This window comes from Lampetra planeri, chromosome 19, assembly GCF_965212315.1.
Source record: "Lampetra planeri chromosome 19, kcLamPlan1.2.h2, whole genome shotgun sequence".
Classification (NCBI taxonomy): domain Eukaryota; kingdom Metazoa; phylum Chordata; class Hyperoartia; order Petromyzontiformes; family Petromyzontidae; genus Lampetra; species Lampetra planeri.
The window spans coordinates 10,542,896-10,564,007 of NC_136125.1; the positions used below are offsets into that span (position 1 = coordinate 10,542,896).

The 21,112-nt window shown below is 47.7% G+C and overlaps 1 protein-coding gene across 1 annotated transcript in view; it reads left to right on the plus strand.

Annotated features, from left to right (window-relative positions):
* Positions 1–21,112, plus strand: part of FLT1 (fms related receptor tyrosine kinase 1) — an 80,853-nt gene that overhangs the window by 50,795 nt on the left and 8,946 nt on the right. The window contains exons 17-25 of the mRNA XM_078602977.1: positions 132–267; positions 4,556–4,660; positions 6,639–6,752; positions 7,218–7,306; positions 8,099–8,252; positions 10,359–10,456; positions 11,857–11,979; positions 13,489–13,600; positions 20,910–21,009. Coding sequence (XP_078459103.1) covers positions 132–267; positions 4,556–4,660; positions 6,639–6,752; positions 7,218–7,306; positions 8,099–8,252; positions 10,359–10,456; positions 11,857–11,979; positions 13,489–13,600; positions 20,910–21,009 — 1,031 coding nt within the window. The remainder of the gene's footprint in view (positions 1–131; positions 268–4,555; positions 4,661–6,638; positions 6,753–7,217; positions 7,307–8,098; positions 8,253–10,358; positions 10,457–11,856; positions 11,980–13,488; positions 13,601–20,909; positions 21,010–21,112) is intronic.

Consider the following 21,112-nt stretch of genomic DNA (forward strand, 5'->3'; position numbering starts at 1 on the left):
TAGTTCGTTTTGGCAAAAATGTGAATCCATCTCTTAACCGTTATGTATTCATTATAAATGACTGACCCAAGTGTGGCCTGTGGGGTAAGGCCGCGTGTTTAGCGGTAACGTGACCGTCGTGTCGACCGCAGCCCAGCAGTGCGGACATCAAGACGGGCTACCTCTCCATCATCATGGACCCCGGCGAGGTGCCTCTCGATGAGCAGTGCCAACGCCTTCCCTACGACGCCAGCAAGTGGGAGTTCCCGCGCGACCGGCTCAAGCTGGGTACGATCTTGAAACTATATGTTTTATTCTTCTTGGTTCTTTCGGTAAAGTCACGTAGAATGACAATAATAAAATAATGAAATAAAAAATGATAAAATACAATTCTCACGACGTTTCCCCGACAGACCTGGTCTTCACCTGAGGACGGCTGCTTGTGTTGTGGCCGAAACGTCGTGATAATTATTTTAGAATGTTTTATTTTATTATTTCCATTCTACGTGATGACTTTACCGAAAGAACCAAGAAGATGAATTCCTGCAGACACGAAAGCTTCAAATCGAAATTTTATATGTTTTATTTATTTGAAACCAGGTAAGGCCCACTGAGCTGCGTAGCTCTTTCTCAGAAGCGGGCTGGCTATCGCAAATGACAGCTCAACCAAGTGGCTTATCATCATCATGTGGAAATTTACGGGAGCCAAGAATCTCTAAAGACGCAGTGATGTTGATTCTTAACGTGGAGAGGGAAAAAAAAAACGGAGGACGCGGAGAAAAATCCACGCGACCACGCTGGGAGAGAGAGAGAACATCCAAATTTGCAAATATGCAGGCGTGATCGCACGCGCCCACATGCCTACGCAGGCAGGCCACGATGTCCGCATGCAGGCAAAGACAAAGATTTCCCGGGTAAACCTTAACAGACTGTTGGGAGCTAGTGCTGTTAGCGAGCACCCATGAAAGCCAGTTACTTTTCGCACAAACGCACACAGCAACAATGACAAAGGTAATAGCTGCCACCCCCCACTAAGTGGCGGTGACATCACTGTAGAGCCTATACCAGGCTCGGTGCACGCAGGAAAATAAAAGGCGTAGACAAAGATCCCCCCCCCCCCCCCCCCGTAACAGCAACTTTGAGAAAGTGCTCAAAGTGAGCTCCGATGAAGACGACTGTGTGCCCTTGTTTTATACCACACCAGACACTCGAATAAGTCGGAATTATTCAGATACATCTCGCCACGGACGTGAGCCATGATCCGGAATCAATTGCAGTTGGTTTGTCGACCAGTCATAAACCACGGCGCTTGTGCCAGGCTAGGTGCACCTTGAGGCCACATGAAGTGTCGAAGGCTCGCAACTGGCCGGAGGTCACGGGACAGGCCCAGGTGCCATGGTTTGACCGACTGAGATGACTGGCGATGGACACACACGTGCGTACACATACACACTCATGCGTGCGTACACATACACACTCATGCACAGATAACCATTCGCGCGTGTACCCATAACACACGGAGGCCCTGAGGGATGGTGTGGCCGGAACCACGCCCAGCTGCCACACACGCACACGCGCGCACGTACGTGAGTCTGCATGCAGAGGAACGCACAGATCCTCTATTTAGCTTGATGAGTCTAAAAATAGCGTCGACTAGTGCGTTGGTAATTGCTCAATTGCAACACGCTGTCACATAACGCCACGACAACACAAGGGCACAAATTGTAGCATTCGAACAGCAAAGTTTGAAATTTAAACCAACGTGTGGTCAGACTTAATAACACATGAAGATTTGCATAGCATGCACAAAAAGCCTTATCCATACCCCCAGCTCGAAAGAACTGAGTGCTATTGAGAATGTGAAATTCTTGCACATCTTTGCGCGTTTTTAATGGATCTATTAGTTTTCTGACCTGCGCTAATGTCTTTTTTGCGATGGGGTTTTCTCCGTCATTGACAGATTTTAATTATCGTGTCGCCTGTTTGCCTATGAAATCAGGTGGAACCAGCGAAGTAATTCGTTGCTCGTGTATGGCCTGATGCGGCGAGACCAACAGCCACAGCAACTTGTTGAGTGAATGCCGTCACTCAGGGCTGAATTTCGGTGGCTTGATCTGTCCGCAGTCAGCGACCTGTAAAACATATTTCTGCTCCCGGCACACCACATCCAGTGTATCTCTCGCTGTGGCTGTGGCAACTAGTCACGTGCCTACTTCACCACCAGCTGGAAATTAAGCCCTGCACTCTACTGATGGCAGAACCACACACAAAACAAAACTGTCGTGGAAGAAACATCGCGTTCCAAACCGCGATTACAGGTGTGCATGCGAACGAACGCACGTGTGCAAACTCGTGCGTCTGCGTTAACAAAAAGCAGTCGACGAACTGCTCCTTGAGTTTAGTTTGTTGTCCTTCCCCGGACCTCCGATTAGCACGGTTGGCTACGTACGGTGCGAAAGCATTCAACGTACGTGTACACACGTACAATGTGGGCGCGCGGTGTCGCGCGGCATGCGGGGTCCGTACGCCCGGCCTAGTCCTTGACGGTCGAACTCCCACGCAATCCGCAGAGCGTTGTGAAGATAACGAAAACCCTCACTTGCTTCGGGGGTGGGGAGGGGCGCCACCCGCGTCTCTGCTGCTCATTAATTGTCCCAGAGAACGGCGACTTGAGAATTTTTCTCCGGCCGGATTCTCGTACTCGCCAAATTGCAGGTTTGTTGTTAGTTTTTTTGGGAGCGAAATGCCGTGAGCTTTGTCGAGTGGCCGCGTCGTGTCACAGAGCTTTGCCAGGTACATTGGTTATGGAGGATCTCACTTAATTGAAAATATCTGAAAGATTAAAAAAAGTATCTGATTTAGCCTACGATCAAATCTCCCCTGCATGCGCCTAATCTCATGAGACATTTGAGGCTCGGCAGGTTTGAGCCTGGACAATACTTGGATTGGAACGATAATTTGTGTTGTAGGCTTGGGCTGTGCGGTGGCCAGAACATCGCAGGATATGAACGGATTCTTGAATTCATCTGTGTGGGGGATTTAAGTGTTATCCCCTCGTATGTTTGAGTACCCTAATTTTATTCCACATGAAGACAAACACGGTTCAATCAAATTGGCCAAACATCGCAATTCAGGATTCTCCTGAATAAAGACTTATAACCGAGCGAGGCTTTACTGGGTAAATAAAGAGTGTTGTATTGTCTTGGTTTAAGATATGCTGAGCTCTTTTGGTAGAAGTTATTGTGATTATCGTGCATATGTGACTTTCGCGCTTCATACCACGTGTCTATCGGTGTTTAGAATGCCATTAAGTGCTCATGTTTGTGTGTGTCTGTGTACATCTACGTGTGCGTGTGTTGAGATTGGTCATCATGGTAACCACTGAACCATCTCATCTGGCACCAAAAATCTTGGCATGACTTAAGTTGAATGTGCTAATGTGAACCCAAGGCTAAGCACATTGAATAGCGGAGTGTATTTAAAGCAAAGCTCTTGCCTGTTTTGGGATTTCACGTCAATGTAGACATTTGCCCTTTGCTTCTGGAATGCAGAACTTGATCATGAAGAGTGACTTAACAATATGCCTCCAGAAAAAAAGTGTTTAATCAGTGCGTACTTCCTGATATGAAGGGTGGTTCAGAAGATTGGTCGTTGACAAAACTTAAACGGAAAAAAAACGCAAAAGTGCGCGAAGAAGCGTGGGCAGTCTTGATTTGAAGCTTTCGTGACTGCAGGAATCCATACTCTTTGGATCTTTCCGTAAAGCCACGTAGATAGAAAACTAATAAAAAAATATTTTCCCGAAAGACCCAAATAATATGTGCACAGGGTAAAGACCAAGTTATAACTGAAAGTAAGGTGGCTCGGGCAGGACACGTGGTTAGAAGGGACGATGACCGATGGTCAAGAATGGTGATGGTAGTGGCAGCCAAGGAATGGAACCCATCTGAGAGGACGCCCATCGAGGAGATGGTGAATCGTTGCATCGCAGGATCGTGAGGTGATGGCGGCTTGGAGAGGCCTTCATCCACCAGTGGACTATCCCTGGCTGGCAATGATGATGAGTATTATATATTACTGTTATAGTTATGGTGTGTTTGCTGTTGCGGCATGAGTTAGTGCGATCATCAAGAGCAGGTGACTTTAGAAATTCATACCACCATGGTGTCAGCGTGTAGAGCCTCACTAAGCGCTATTGTTACTGTGTGAGCCTCTGTGGATCTACGTACGTGTTCAAACCCATAATGTGGCTGAGCCTCCGAATGTGGTTGCCCGTACCTCTTCACCGCCGATTAGCACGGTCGACTGCGCTCGGCGCGAAACAAGTTCTGCACACATACGTAATGTGACGGACGGGATCTTGGCACGCCTCGACTTGGCACGCGCTTACGTGAACGCAAACGCGGAGCGCGGCGGATTGCGAGCGGCGCGCGCGCTTATGAACAAAGCTCTTGCGGTTTTCGGATTTTACTTGCCGCTTGGACGCATTTTTTGCACGAGAGTTGGAGGGGGGCGGCGGGGGGTCGTGAGGGGTTGGCGTCACGGCCTCGAGCGATGACCCTCCTCCCACTTGCAGGGAAGACGCTGGGCCGTGGCGCTTTCGGGAGGGTGATGGAAGCGGCCGCGTTCGGGATCGACAAATCGTCTACCTGCCGCACCGTAGCCGTCAAGATGCTCAAAGGTGAGACGGCAAATGGCGGCAGCGCCATTATTTTTTTTTTGCCACGAGTTGCCGAGGTTTGCGGTTTGAAGCCGGGAGGCCGGGAGCCCGCCCTGGTAATTACTGGCATTAGTCGTAAATGATATGATTGAGATGAGATGTGCTGCAAGACGCTTTGAGATGCTGGGGCGTTTAACCACCTATTACTGCAAACGAAAATCATTATTCCCAATGAGAGACCCTTATTCCTCATGGAGTTGTTATTTTTGCAGAATTAAGCGTCTGTGTCAAGTGAAATGTTCATTGAAACAATAGCACGCACAGCCTAATGGGCTGCTTCGTTTTTAAAGTGGTTGAGTGAACGTTTGAAATATCATTAATTCAACAGTGGCTTATTGCATGCGGTCATTTCCTCTCCCCACATCAACATGACTCGAAGGCCCGTATTAAAATAAGCAGCGGTTGAGAATGTGTCCCACCCATATCTTCATCATCATTGGAATAATAAAGAGCGAAGAAGGGAGTGGAGAATTAAAGCTGAAGAACCAAATAACATTTTGTCGTTCCCAATAGCGTGGACTCATTCTGGTGTCTATTGCCAGCAAGGCTGGATCAGATAGCCTGGGCAGCTGCTAGATGTAAGAACTCCAGACACAGGAAATGCAGATTCGTTCCTGTTCATAGTAATACATAGGATTTTTTAAAACAAGAACAATTTACAGCTCTTTGCCAATCCACTGCTGGATAAAGGGCAAGTCATGGAGATTGTTTGACCATACTTCACCACGCCGGTCGGTGTGGATTGGTGAAGGAGATACCCAAGGACAGGTTAGATATCACCGACCCAACGGTGGTCGCCTTGGTTGCAAATCCAACTCATGTGGCCAGGTTATTGTGACCCTAATTTAAGGGACTTATTTGGTGATTCTGCTGGTCCTCTGCATCGCTTGTAACAGACTGTTGGGGTGGGTGCTGTTAGCGAGCACCTATGAAGGCTGCGTTGGGCAGTGATGCAAAAGCACAATTGACAAAACCCTCGGGACAGCGGTCAATAACACTGTGGCTTGAAAATAAATAAAACATTTTTATGATATCCATTTTTTATAGGCAATGGCGCATCCCCATAGCACGCAAAGGCTGTAGATAATGGCGTTTTACTAATTTATGGGAGTCATCCAATCCTCCATCATTAACGGGAGTGTGATTGTTTTTCTCACTCCCCCGCCTCTGCCCTCCCCCACGGGATGGCGAGAGCTGCACATAGACCGGGACGTTTTGTTTCTGGCACGCGATAATAACTTTTTACGTAAGTTGAAAAAAGTGCTAACGACGCATTACCACCATCACCCGGAATGCACGTGCCAGGCCCAGGTAATTGCAGATGACTACGTGGGAGAGTCACGTGGCACGTCGTGCTGTCTTGCCGCGACAGACTGTGCAGGCTACACGGGGAGCCTTTGTTCGTGTGTGTCTCTTGGGTGTGTATTTAGGATGCTCGTTAATAGCACTTGCCCGAAAAGTCTGTTAAAGACTACACGGGAATCTTTGTATTTGGAGAGAGAAAACGGTAGCTTAGTGATTAGTGCACTACACTAAGAATCCGGATAACATCGATGGCAGTTATCTAAATAGGTCTTGGGCCTCCCCTGGGTCTACTCAGCCTGAAATGAGTACCTGGTACATTGTGTGTGTACATCAGCACCAGGGAGACAGGGCGTGGTGCTGCCCCGATACCTTTCCGCACCCTGCCAGCCCCAATAGATGATGCTCGCTAGCAGCTCTTGGCTTCAGCGATTTATAAAAAAGGCTGTATGGGTGAATTCTGATTTCTGTCTTGATACTGCATCGGTTTGTGAGGCTATGCTTTCCAGTTGTATCGTGTATTGTTCAGCATGATGTCCGACGTTTCGCCCCTGGTCCTAGGAGCTTCTTTGGGAATTCAGTGCCACGAGATGAATGATCTCTGTTTGTCCGTGCGCGAATGTGTCCTTCCCACCAGAGGGGGCGACCACCAGTGAATACCATGCCCTCATGTCAGAGCTGAAGATCCTCATCCACATCGGCAACCACCTCAATGTGGTGAACTTGCTGGGCGCGTGCACGAAACCCGGAGGTGAACACCGCACCAGCACCCACAATGCACCGCACACACACGCACACTCACACATCACACCAGCACCTACAACGTACCAGCACACACACGCACACACCGCACCAGCACCCACAATGCAACGGCACACACACGCACACTCACACACGGCACTAGCACCCACAACGTACCAGCACACACACACACACGCACACACACACACGGCACTAGCACCCACAACGTACCAGCACACACACGCACACTCACACACGGCACCAGTACCCACAACGTACCAGCACACACACATTCACACACCGCATCAGCACCCACAACGTACCGGCACACACACATACCAGTTTGGCACACGCCGGCATGTCAACGCGTGCCTTCCGCTCTGCGCACTGTGGGAGGTTTGCGCAGTGATGCTCACAATCCTCACCCCGACCCTAACCCCCTTGCCGTGCGTCTCGCCTGTTCATCCAACCGCAGGGCCACTCATGGTGGTGGTGGAATATTGCAAGTACGGAAACCTGTCCAACTACCTCCGCAACAAGAGACAGGACTTCGTGACCGATAAGGTACCTGGGACCGATCTCTTCAGATCTCGGAAGCCAGGCGGAACTGTGCATGGGCAGTGCTTGGCTGGGCGACCGCCTTGTGGGCATTCATGGGGCTGTGGGCTGTATGTGGTGGGCAGCAGAGGTCAGTGCAGTAAAACATCCATTGTCGCGTTTCTGCGCTGCAACGTCTAAGCTCCCCGTCTTCACCCAACCCACGCTGAGCAGCGTGGCAAAGTTTGGAAAAATATCCCCCACGACTCGCACACCCGGTGATAAGGGCTGTCTGTGCACAGCGGCTTATTTCAGCCGGCTCTCTCTCTTGGTCAGCAAGCCAGAAAGTATTTACACACCCAGCACACCACGTCCAGTATCCCTCTCGCTATGGCAGTGGCTACTGGTCACGTGCCTTCTGCAGTGTCGTGGTGGAATGGTGAGAGGTCGCCGGTTCAAATTGGTGATTCCCTGTTCAAATGAGCACCGAGGTTGTGCTCAGCTCCTGCTTACAGTCCTAAACCAGTGGTGGAAATTACACATTGCCATGACAGGGGGGGAGCCTATGCACAGGATAACCTTTGTTTACTTCGCCACAAAGTGGTACAAATTTTATCTACAAGGATGGGGGGGATGATGATGGGCTGAGTCTACCCCTACCCACGAATTGAACTAGCAACCTCCCGACTGCCAGCCGCTCTCCCCGTCGTGTGCACGGCGCTGTGGCAGCGATACCGCGGCTGCACGGCTGCAGGGCTTTGCGCGTGCGGGCGTGCAGTGTCGCGTGCGTGCGCTGAGCTTCCGCCGTGCTCGCCACAGGAGAGGCTGGGCAAGACGCACGGGGACCGGGCGAACACGCGGGAGAACGGGGACGAGAAGACGCGTCGCCTCGACAGTGTGGCGAGCTCGCGGAGCTCCAACAGCTCCGGCTTCGCCGAGGACAAGACGCTGCGGGAATGCGAGGCCGACGAAGGTAGGGGCGGGCGACGTTGCGGGAAGGCTGCTGTACACTTCCCAAGGGACGCGGCGGGGGGGGGGGGAGGTTGGCATTGCCCCCCATCTCACCACGATCCCCCAACCCTTCAACTTTGGATCTGCCACCGAGAGGGCAAAATATGGTGTTTGTCGCCCACCAACTCTTCCCACTTTACCCGCCCCCACCTCCAAGGACTTTATTTTTTATACTTTGGTGCGGGTGGCTTCAATATTATGCAATAATATTATAATTACCGTGTAATTGCTGCGTAATGTGGGGTAGTGCTTGTGTGTCCCCATTGATTTATTTGAGGACAGGCCCATCAGGTCAGCCAACAACTAACGGCATGATTAAAGTTGTACGAGACTCGAGTTGACACGCCTCTTGGATTGAGAGAGGTTATATGAACTTGTACGCTATACGAGTCTGTACAAAGACAAAGTCACTGCATCACGCACTTTCACATGTGTTTCTGCGGCCGTCTGGAAAGCACTTCCTTCCGATATTAGGAGGCCACTGAAGCTGCGCATTTTAAAATCGAGATTGAAAACTAATTTCTTTAGAGCTGCTTTTTGCTTTTAGTTCGTTGTTCTTCCCCCCCCCCCCGCACCTCCGATCAGCACGGTTGGCTTCGTACGGTGCGAAAGAAGTTCAACATCATACGTCTACGCTGTCTCAAGGTCACGCTCTGCAGTCGAGTAGTTCATTGCAGCTGCGCTTCATGCGCTGGGCGACCGGGGGGCCTTGTGAGCGCCAGCGCTCGTAACGTGTTTAGTGCCACTTTACGTTGACAGAAAAATAAACCTTTCCATGGTTTTTTTTCCCCTTTCTCTCTCTCTCAAAAGAGAATAAACTTGACCTGAAGCCAAAGTATAATTTTTTTTTTGACCGTGCTTGTGCCAGCGTTTCGCTTCTCGGGCTGCAGGCCGACGAGAGGCTCCGCTGCGGAGTTGGGTGGCATGCGTGCGAGCGAGCGGTGGTGCAGCGGTTAGCGCACTTCGCCTCGGACCTTGCCACCCGAGTTCGATTCCCGCTCACGGCCACCGACATCAGTGGTGGATATTTGAACCGGTCCCGGGCAGCCTGAAATGAGTACCTGGTGCGGTGTGTAAACATCAGCACTGCGGAGACAAAGGCGGCCGGGCATACCGCTGGACACTCATCCCCCTTGTGTGTCGTGTTGGCTTTCTTATAAGTGCTCACTAACAGCACTCTTGCCCCAAGAGTCTGTTACAGGCTATACGGGGGACCTTTGCCTTCATGAGCGCGTGTGCCCGTGTGTGCGCGTGTGCCCGTGTGCATAGATAAGAACACAATCTCGGTCTTTCGTTCACGCATGAGTGCGTGTGCGTACGTGCGGGTAAGGCACGCACTCACCCGTTCGCTCGCGAAGTGAAGCATGCTGCCCACAACAAATCTCAGCCGACCGCATTGTTGACAGAAGTACGGTGACTGCAGCAGCAGGCAGAGCGCCAAAGGCGTAGTGAGTGTTGTTGGTTGTCTTTACTGCCTGGCTGCTGTTGCTGCTGCTGCTGCTGTTCGAAGGCGTCCCCAATTTTCTTCCATTCCTTCTCCTTTGTACGTACACACGTTGGACTTCGTTCGCACCGTACGTAGCCAACTTGTGCTCATCGCAGGTGTGGGAGAAGGACAACGAACTAAAACACAAAAAGCAGTTCTGAAGAAATGAATTGTTCCTGTCGAATAGTGGCCTCAGAACTCTCTGATGCCGTCTCTGATCCACACAGTAATTTTTCCCCATCGCCTTTCGTCAGTTGCTGACATGCCCTGCCCTGCCCGTTTCCACGTGATCTCTTTTTACATTAACAATTCTGCCACTCCTTAAAAGATGGAATCGAACCGGTGACCTCTGGATTGCAAGTCCGGTGCGCTAACCGTTGCACTGCAGCAGCGTCCATTCTGCAACACACGCGAACAAATAATAACGACCCATCCTTCGATCTAGGCACGTGAGCGTAAGAATCGTTACTGAACGATTCGATGCATCGTTACACACCTAGCTGTTGTTTGCCGCTCCCCACTCGAGGCGTCTGTGATTGCCGTCACGTCCCGTGTCCTCTGCCCGATGTCTCTGATGCTCAGAGCTCGACGATACCTGCAAGCGACCGCTGAACATGAAGGACCTCATCTGCTACAGCTTCCAGGTCGCTCGCGGGATGGAGTTCCTGTCTTCCCGCAAGGTGCTCCAATCTCTCTGCTCGCCTGCGGCAGTTATCGGAATAGGGGTTTTCCCCCCTTTATGTCTGGCAACAAAACAGGCGCAAAGATGTTAAAACGTCAAACTGAAACCTTTTGCAAGGAATCATGTCTGCATTGACCACAGGTACTTGTGGTGAAGATACAAACAATTAAGCATGCTCTGACAGTATATGCATCGTCTTTGAAACTGATTGGTCCACACCAGAGACAGCTTTCTTTAGAGCCGAGTCTCAAACGGTGTTAGACCAGAGGACGCCAACAGACGAATAACACAAAGACAATGTACTGTCAGAGCATGGTTTTATTTGGTATTTTCACCACAAGTATATGTGGTTAATGCAGACATGATTCCTTGCAAAAAGTTTCAGTTTGGCGTTTTAACATCTTAACACCTGTTTTGTTGTCAGAAAAAAATGGGAAAAACCTATTCTTATATTTTGACACTGGAAAAGAAGGTCCCATGATTCGTCAGTGATCGTTTTCTCCCCGCCTTCCGCGCGGTGCCAGTCAGCTTCACCGCCTGAGCCGGTCAAAGTCCCCTTATCCCGAGACGAGAGATGTTTTTTTCCTGACTTTGCTGGATTCGTCCGAAAAATCCCAATCCTGTGCCGAGACGTGCCGTGTAGAGAAGCCGTCGCCCGAAACGTCGCCCGCTTTGTAGTCTTCCTTTCGAGGCTGTTGACGGGACACGTTGGGCTTGTTGTTGTTGTTATTCTCGCGTTGTGCACCACTGCCAACGGAGCAGCGTCAACAACGACATTTGATTGACGTCGCCGTTTGGTGCATCTTAAACCCCTTGCAGATCTTTGTTCTGATAACCCTCATCCATGCGGTCTGTGAACACAGGTTTTTACCAATGTGTATGACTGTACTCTTTTGCTGCTATCCAGTTACTAAGGGTAATGCACAAGCCCAATGCTAGAAATATCCCTGTAAATGAACGATCAGGACGGCATTGAAACGTTATCGTTGCAGCAACGGGCTGCACAACTTTTGTGCACAGAAAAGTACAAGGGATCGTTACGTAATTGCTACAGGGAGCTTTGTTGTTGTAGAATTTGCATCGACATAAATAGACAACCGTGACAAAGCCCCTAAACGTTTGTCTTTCATTCTTGTGACATTTCATTTCCCGTAATTTTTTTTTTTACAAAATTCAGTTATCCACACAATGTACGTCCTGTTTTTTGTGGTGGTGTTGTTGTTGCCATCCTCCCTCCTGCATCTCAGCTCTCCGTCCCACAGTTATGCCCCTGGATTCTTTTTTGGTATTCATTTAATTTATTTATATTTTACATTTTCGTTCACCACCCCCCCCCCCCCGTTCATCACCCACCTCGCCGATCCGTCAACCCCCTCTTCACGGGGGCCGTCATCACAGTGCATCCATCGGGACCTGGCAGCGCGCAACATCCTCCTGAGCGACAACAACGTGGTGAAGATCTGCGACTTTGGCCTCGCTCGCGACATTTACAAGGACCCGGACTACGTGCGCAAGGGAGACGTGAGTCGGGCACACGGTGGAAGTGGCCGTCCCCGCGAGGGACGGCTACTTCCTCAGTTACCCCCTCCCCCACATTCCCCCGCCACCCACGTGTTTACGAGCCGCGCCGAGCGTTGTTCGGCACGATGTCCGACGTTCCGCTCAATCGGCCCGGGAGGGGAGGGGGGCAGTGGTTGACGGAAAGGGAGGTAGAAATATCCTGGGAGTGATGGAGGCGTGTATGTATGCACGCACGTTGAACTTCTTTCGCACCGTACGTAGCCGGCCTTGCTGATTGCAGGTGGGGGGGGGGGGGGAGTACAACAACCTAAATACACAAAGCAGTTCTCAAGAAATGAGTTTTCAATCTAGATTTAAAAGTGCTTAGCTCCAGCGGCATCCTAATATGGGAAGGAAGAGCGTTCCAGACGGCCGCAGAAGCGCATCTGAAGGCGCTCGATGCGGTGACCGCCGCCGCCTTTGTTCGAAGGCGAGCAGCCGCAAGGCGCTGCGTGAGAAGCCCCTGCACGTGGCCCGTGAGGTGATAGGAATAGTTTGACGTCTGCGTTTGTTTGGGAGGGGTTGATCTCGCGCAGGTTTGCATTCCTGTCGCGGATGCCAACAGCCTCGCGATCAGGACGATCGGAAGACACTCCTCAGGAATTGTCAGCGCAAGATAGCCTCTTGAAGAAAGCAAGTGCCAAAAGGCTGCAAAAGACTTTTGCCATAATTTCCTAGCCCCCCGGCAATTGCAGACCCCCCCCCCCCCCCTCTTTGGTAAATAATTGAGGGTTTGGGATGGAAATCACCTGTGTTCATTTCATTCCAATACCATTTGGTTAGAGGAACTCCGCTCGGGGTCTGATGTTGGGCAGACGCGGCAAATCTCTACACGAGCATTTAAAGCGCCGTTTAACATTCTTAATGAAAGCCATCTGCAAACTCTGCATGAACTCGACGAACATGCGGTTATGCCCGCAGAAAGTTTGTCGATAAAACTGGGAACGTTTTGGCCGATGTGTGCATGAGTGTCGCTAGAGAAGAACAGCATCGTTTCACTGGAATGCCACTGTGCCTTCACTTGAGACCTCAAGAATTTGTTATAATTTTCCCCAGCAATGTTTTTTTCTGCATTTTGTAACTTGAAATATGGCCCTGGCGAGCCAGAACCTCTTTGGCAGACTCTTTTTTTTATTTGTTTGTTAAACTTTTATTTTACAGAAGTAAAAACATGCAAATATCATTATGGGCAGAGTGGTTGTACAGTGAACCGGCAACCCGAGTTTGAGTTCCGGCAACGTCTAACATGGCCTTGCCCCTACCCCACACTGCTTCACACCACCCTTCCCTGACCAGCGTGGTGAAGTATGGTAACAGAAAACCCCTCGTGACTGACATGGCACTCGGGACACCTGGTGGATTATTAATAGCTGGTATTTATTTTCAGTTCTGTACATTTTGCCAACATAGCTTACGTTCCTGCAGCAGGTCATACATGCACGGTGTCTGCTCTGTCACTGACATTTTCAGGCTCGTCTGCCGCTCAAGTGGATGGCCCCGGAGTCGATTTTTGACAAGTTGTACACCACGCAGAGCGACGTGTGGTCCTTCGGAGTGCTTCTCTGGGAAATCTTTTCCCTGGGTGAGTGAGGCCTTAATGTCAGCCGGGTCTGTCTGGGTCAGCGGCCCAGAAAAAAATATTTGCACACCCCGCACAACCACACTACGGCTCACGTGCCTACTCTTCCAGTCTAACGGTAACCCAGACAATTGTTCCACATCTGGTCCACCACATCGGGTATGCCTTGCGCTATGGCTGAAGCTACTAGTCACGTGTCACTTACTCCAAGTCTACCAGTGACCTGCAAAATATTCCATGAGAAATTAAGCGCGGTGCTGAGGGAAGCCAACTAGGACCCCCCCGCCCCTCCCCAACCTCGTCTTGACTCGTTAGGAATGTCTGCAATTTTTCATTTTTAGAACTGGAGTTTATCCAAATTGAGTGCAGAACCAAATTTAACATGATGTTTTTTTTTTTTGAGACCATCAACTCACTACACTTGAGAACCTGGTTTAATCACAGGCAGATAGCCGCTTTCCGACCCAGGATCTCAGTGTTGCCAAATCAGCGCTCTGACCACTTTCCCACTTCTTGTGCACAGAGCGGGCGGGAAAGTGCATCCCACTGCTGTGTGGGACAGAGGTTTTCTAGAAAGGATTTCATACACTAGCTCTGTGATATCTGCATCAGTGGGTCACCCTTTAACATGGGTGGCTGCGCTGCCCTGTGGGAGATCCCAATCCGACACGTTGTCTAATGGCATGACAGTGAAGTAATATTGAGGATTTTTTTGTGGATATAAAAGTACAATTGTAATTGCACGTCGGGGGAAAATTATCGGGGCAACTGAGCAATCATTTTGTAGCAAGCAATGGGAACATTTGGCACGAAAATTGCGAATAGAAATTGAACAGGGTTGAATTATAAGCAGGATTTTGTTTTACTTCCTAAAATAACAGTACAGCTACAAACATTGCAAATTTACATTTCGAAAAGTTGAATATTAACAAGTTGGGATTATTTTTTTACTGAAATAACATATTTTTTTGTAGGGGAAGTGGGGGGGAGGTAGTGCCATAGTGATTAGCGCACTGCATTATGTACCCGTCCACAGCTAACATCAGTGGTGAAATATATCTGTGTCCATTCTGGGCCCCCTCCCTCCGGCATAAACAACTCACTGTGACCAGCGTGGTGAAGTATGGCCATACAACCCCCGTGACCAACACTGCATTGAAAAGGCCTTCATCCAGCAGTTGATAGACATAAATGTCTTAATCTTTTCTCTTGTTTGCCAAATATATTCAACGAAGCCTCAAGTATTCTTGGTTCTTTCGGTAAAGTCACGTAGAAGGGAAACAATAAAATAAAAACAATATTAAACAATAAAATTCTCACGACGTTTACACTATGAGATCTCTTTTACCAGTGGCAAAATATAGTAGTAGGTTTTTACCCTTTTAAACTGGTACAAAACTGACACCTTTATTCAAGGCATCATGTTTGCAATAACCACAACACAAGTAGTCAAAAAAGCAAACAAAAAGAAACAACTCTGATAATGATAATAATATGCACTGTCCTTGAAGTTGATTGGTCCACACCCGAGACGGCTTTCTTTAGAGCCTAGTCCCCATTGGTGTTGGACCAGATGACACCAGAAGGCGTACAACTCAAACACAGTGCAATATCAGTTTTGTACTAGTTTAAAAGGGTAAAAACCTACTACTATATTCTCACGACGTTTCAAGTCTCTATTTTTCTGGAGGGTTTTCGAAATCCGTTTTTTTTTGCTGTGCTGTGGGAGCTGATTTTACAATTTCGCGATGTTAAGATTCGGAGCTAATTTGCACCTGCCTTTGTCTTGGCGGGAATTGAGGCCAAGGCAGAGTTCGTGACCACGTGCTCCGACGGTCTCTTATGAGGGCTGGAATCCCAGATTAGTTCGTACTTACGAGAGAGGAGCTGCACTAAGTTTTTTTTTTATTTCCGCGATAACAAACCGCATGATGCCGTTGGCGCACAGAACACGCTCTTTCATTCTTCTACAGTGACCTAATCGATCACATGCTTTGAAATTGTCACGTGGGCCAGAAAATAATTGAATGAGCCGCACACGGCTTCATGGATGAGCCATTTGTGCAAAGACATTAAGTGATTCAGAGATACGGGGAGAGCGCAAAGCCTTTGTGACAGCAGGGCAAGCGGATTAAATTGTGACTGTGGGCCGAGGCATCAAAATAAAAAAATATATAAGGAGCGAATTGTATAATAAGCCTGTAATTGGGCACGTAAAAATAGCTGCTCAGCAATGTCACGACTTAGAATGACGTGCTCTAATAACCAGCGATCTTTTTCGCGTTTGCTCAGACATCTGCAGGTACAAACCAGTCACCACCTGGTCTGATTTTTCCTAGAATCGCCCTTTTATTTTAGGCCGCCACCTCGGGAATTCTGTGAAGTCTTCCCAGTACATTCAAAGTCCTGTCTTTTAGTCAGTTGCGCAACGATAGTTGGTTTAAGGTATACGACGATAGTTGTGATATTATAACACTCGTATTATAATGCTATTCACATTTTGTAACAGCTCTCTCGCTGGTTCAGCAGTTCCACTGCTGGATGATTTTTTTACACCCGTTGCGATCGAAACGTCGTGATGTATTATTTTTTATTTTTCTACCTACGTGACTTTACCGAAAGAACCTGATTTGTCCTCAGATGTGGCAACCAAAGTCGAGCCGTAGAGACATTTTTGTAACGAGTGAAGTTATTGTTTCGTTCTCTTTCACGTATATATCTTTTCTTTTTTCAAATATACATTTATCACTCCGAAGAGCCAAGCTGTCTTGAGAAAAAGGCACTGGTGTCATGAGTTCACAGTTAATAAATCTACCGGCTGGATAGCCTCCAAAATGACGCAATAAGGGCCTCACCCTCTTTTTGTTGCGATGGAAAAACCCTGGAGAAATGTTATCGGAATGATAGCAATTATATTAATGAATATGAATCACTTGCAGTCTTGTGTCAATTCACCGCCATGTGAAGGTCTTCCCACACTGCATCAGTCACGGGTGTTGTGGACACATTAAACTGCTTTACAAAGAGCTCCGCTGACGTAACCTCAGACTTACTGCGAGGCCCTTTGCGTTCTAACAGTAACACCGGGAGCGTGCACCGGTGCCAGGGGACATTGCGTGGCAATATCAACCAACGCATCCGAGTTCCCTGCTCACTTTATAAATGACGACGTTGCCAATCTCAGGTCGCCTCCGCCGTCTCTAGGACGTACTGGCAGTCTATAATGTGGACTGTAGCAATGGTTATTAAGTTTTGTGAGTGTACAGGCAGTCTATAATGTGGACTGTAGCAATGGTTATTAAGTTTTGTGAGTGTACAGGCAGTCTATAATGTGGACTGTAGCAATGGTTATTAAGTTTTGTGAGTGTACAGGCAGTTTATGATGTAGACTGTAGCCTGGTTTTAAGCTGGTGAGCGTACTGGCAGTCTATAATGTGGACTGTAGCAATGGTTATTAAGTTTTGTGAGTGTACAGGCAGTTTATGATGTAGACTGTAGCCTGGTTTTAAGCTGGGTGAGCGTACTGGCAGTCTATAATGTAGACTGTAGCCTGGTTATTAAACTGAGTAAGTCTACTGGCAGTCTATAATGTGGACTGTAGCAATGGTTATTAAGTTTTGTGAGTGTACAGGCAGTTTATGATGTAGACTGTAGCCTGGTTTTAAGCTGGTGAGCGTATTGGCAGTCTATAATGTAGACTGTAGCCTGGTTTTAAGCTGGGTGAGCGTACTGGCAGTCTATAATGTGGACTGTAGCCTGGTTATTAAACTGAGTAAGTCTACTGACAGTCTATAATGTAGACTGTAGCCTGGTTTCAAGCTGGTGAGTGTACTGACAGTCTATACTGTAGACTGTAGCCTGGTTATTAAACTGAGTAAGTGTACTGACAGTCTATAATGTAGACTGTAGCCTGGTTTTAAGCTGGTGAGCGTATTGGCAGTCTATTCCCGGACGCCTTCATCTCATGAGCCTCCACCTCTGCGACTGGGTTTCCGAATGAAGCATTCCCCAGTTCAAATAAGTGCTGCTCATTCCATTGAAAATTGTTTGAATAAATTGAGGCGGTAAATGAAAATGGCTACGTCCGTCCGACAAACAAAAAACGTGTCCTGCTCGCGAACATGATAAAAAATTAACCCGTAAAAACAAAGTTTTTCACTATAAATCCTTTATATGCGTGGCGGCTAGAGTCCTCTCGTCCTCTGGCTTGAGATGGCTGCCACCTATGGGTCAGATTATTTCCTGCCACCATAAAGCAATTGGTAATTAAATATAATAATTTTTTTTTCCTAAAAAGTGTAAAGTTATGGAAAACATTTTTCATGAAAATAAATTGTCACGCACAACGAGTCTGTGTGCAAAATGTCAGCTCGATTGGATCACGGGAAGTGGGTCAAAAAAAGGTCGTCAGCGCGCAAGCAAGCAAGTGAACTTAATATAAAGGATTTAAAAAGGGACGCGTGCTTCGGGTTTCGTCGAATAAATTCATATAGGGTGCAGTGAACGAGTTTTTTTTATTTTATTGAAATCAGAAACATGTAATGGGTACCGTTCAATTTAGCACGCAGATATGTATGGGGCCGTCCATAAATGACGTCACGCACCTAGGGGGGGGGGGTCAGACATTTGTGACGATGTGTGACGAGGGGGGGGGGTGAGAAATGTGACGTCACATCAAAATGCGCAACTTTAAATACATATAGACAACACGTTCTACTTAATTAAATAGAGTTTTTAATAAACGTTTTCACCTACAACATCAGAGTGCAGCGCCACATTAAATACGCACTACAATGACAATAGTTTAAAGCGATTTGAAGCGTGTTTTATTTTGTGCAGTGTGTTAATGGTCTCACCCAGTTCATGAATGATTGCGCGTAAAAACCCCATCATATTAAATTTGGTTCTGCGCTTAATTTGGATAAACTTCAGCTCTAAAAATGAAAAATTGAAGACATTCTTAACGAGTCAAGACGAGGTTGGGGGAGGGGGGTCCTAGTCCCTGGGAATGCGATGGCTTCCCTCAGCACCGCGCTTAATTTCTTATGTAATATTTTGCAGGTCAATGGTAGACTTGGAGTAGGTGACACGTGACTAGTACCTGCAGCCATAGCTTTGTGACGTCATATTTGAGGGGGGGGGGGGGTTCACTTTTTGTGACGCCGCGTGACGAGGGGGATGGGGTGGTCAAAAATCGTCCAAAATCGCGTGACGTCATTTAGGGACGGCCCCTATAATGAGGGCGCTTCACTTACAAACGACGCATTAATCGCATGGCGCAACGCCAGCAGTAGTGGATTTTAAAGATAAACAAATTCAGTTGTGGCAAACGGGAACTTACTCGACTCGTATAAATTCGAATCGGAGGAGCTGAGTTATTTCTTGAGCTTCTTAATGGGAACGCGGTCTGTCTGGTTTCCTGCCGCTAATGCGTCCTCAGGGTTTTCCCTGTCCAGCATCCGTGAGAGACGCGACCGGGAGTCCACCGGACGGATCCTTCTGAATTATTGCAACAATTACGACCGCTTCGTTACGGTCACGGAACTCGTGTCTCGAGATGTTTGATGCTGCAAGTTAAAACGTTTGAAATGATGCATGCCTCTTCGCTGCGTGCGTTTTGTACGCACTGAAAGTGTTCTCAGAATTGACGATTCGTCTCAATTTGCGTGATCAGCTGACACGCACATTTATAGAATTTTCCTACTCCTCATAATACAATGCAAACAAGATGGTTTAGTTTTCGATTTAAAGCTTTCGTGACTGCAGGGATTCATATTCTTGGTTCTTTCGGTAAAGTCACGTAGAAGGGAAATAATAAAATAAATAAAATGAAAAAAAATGAAAAAAAAATAAACAAGTAAGTTACATATTCTTAAAATTTTTATTATTTTATTATTTCCCTTCTACGTGACTTTACCGAAATAATCTAGAATAAGATGGTTTAGATTTGTTTGTTGAGACGAAAAACTTCTCGATAGGTGGGTAACATTTACGGTGTCCCACAAACGAGAGTGCTCGAGTTGTGCTGCGTAGCTCCCTGGTGTTATTTCGGGTTGTACCGTCTGAAGAAGCTCCCAGCACGTGGAGCGAAACGTCGGACATCGTGCCGAGCGACACGCGGTACAACCCGAAGACACATGGCGGAGCTGTACAGTGCCGTAGTTGGTCATAAAATGTCACGATCGGGAATTTTTTTTCAAGTTTCTTCATAAACAAAATTCTTCGGTTCTTTCAGTAAAGTCACGTAGATAGAAAAATAATAATACAAATATAAAGTGACCAATACTTCTGCGGTGGCTGATCATTATTACTTTAATGCAGCTGGCTCACGCCAAATTGATTTCTCTAAGACGATGGTACTTTGCAAGCCTACTGGCTATCAACAAAGATTCGTTCATGAAGCCATCCATATGTACAGACACAGACACAATTTCAACCGAGAGGATGGTTATAAGCTCAGCAATCATTGGAAAGATGTCATTAACCACTTTGGGTCATGACTTGATTTGTGTTTTCTTGTCAACCTCCACCATCAGCAGTTGTGGGTGTGTGGAGCGAGGTGCAATGCTTTGATTGGTGTAGACCTACTGCCGGTGTCGGGGTTTTCTCCTACGTTAACATTAGCTGCCCTGTCCATCTCTACCTTTATAAACAGTTTGCCTTTAGAGGCTAACCCCCCTTTTCCTGATGACGACCGCTTGTGTTGCGATCGAAGCGTCGTGGTTTTTTTTGTATTCTTATTTTTATTTTATGACTGAAAGAACCAGAATAAGTCTACATTATAGACTGCCAGTACGCTCACCCAGTTTAATAACCATTGCTACAGTCTACATCATAGACTGCCAATACGCTCACCAGCTTAAAACCAGGCTACAGTCTACATTATAGACTGCCAGTCCACTCACCCAGCTTAATACCCATTGCTACAGTCTACATTATAGACTGCCAGTACACTCACCAAACTTAATAACCAGGCTACAGTCCATATTATAGATTGCCAGTACACTCACCAAACTTAATAACCAGGCTACAGTCCACATTACAGACTGCCAGTACGCTCACCAAACTTAATAACCAGGCTACAGTCCACATTATAGATTGCCAGTACACTCAATCCGATTAAAAACCATGCTACAGACTACATTAGTGCTTGTTGTTTTTATTATTATTTTTCATTAACTTTTTTATTATTATTATTTTTTTTCTATCTACGTGACTTTACCGAAAGAACCAAAGAATATGAATTCCTGCAGTCGCGAAAGTTTGAAGTCAAAATTCAATCAACAAAAGTTGACCGTTTGGAATTTTGCAGGCGCGTCGCCTTACCCCGGAGTCCAGATCGATGAAGACTTCTGCCGGCGACTGAAAGACGGAACCCGCATGCGGCCACCAGAGTACAGCACACCTGACACGTGAGTCAACGCACACACGCGCACGAAGCAAAGACAAAGACTCCCCACGTAGCCTGTTAAAAAGGTTGGGGCAAGTGCTGTTAACGACCACCTGGTCAGCGTG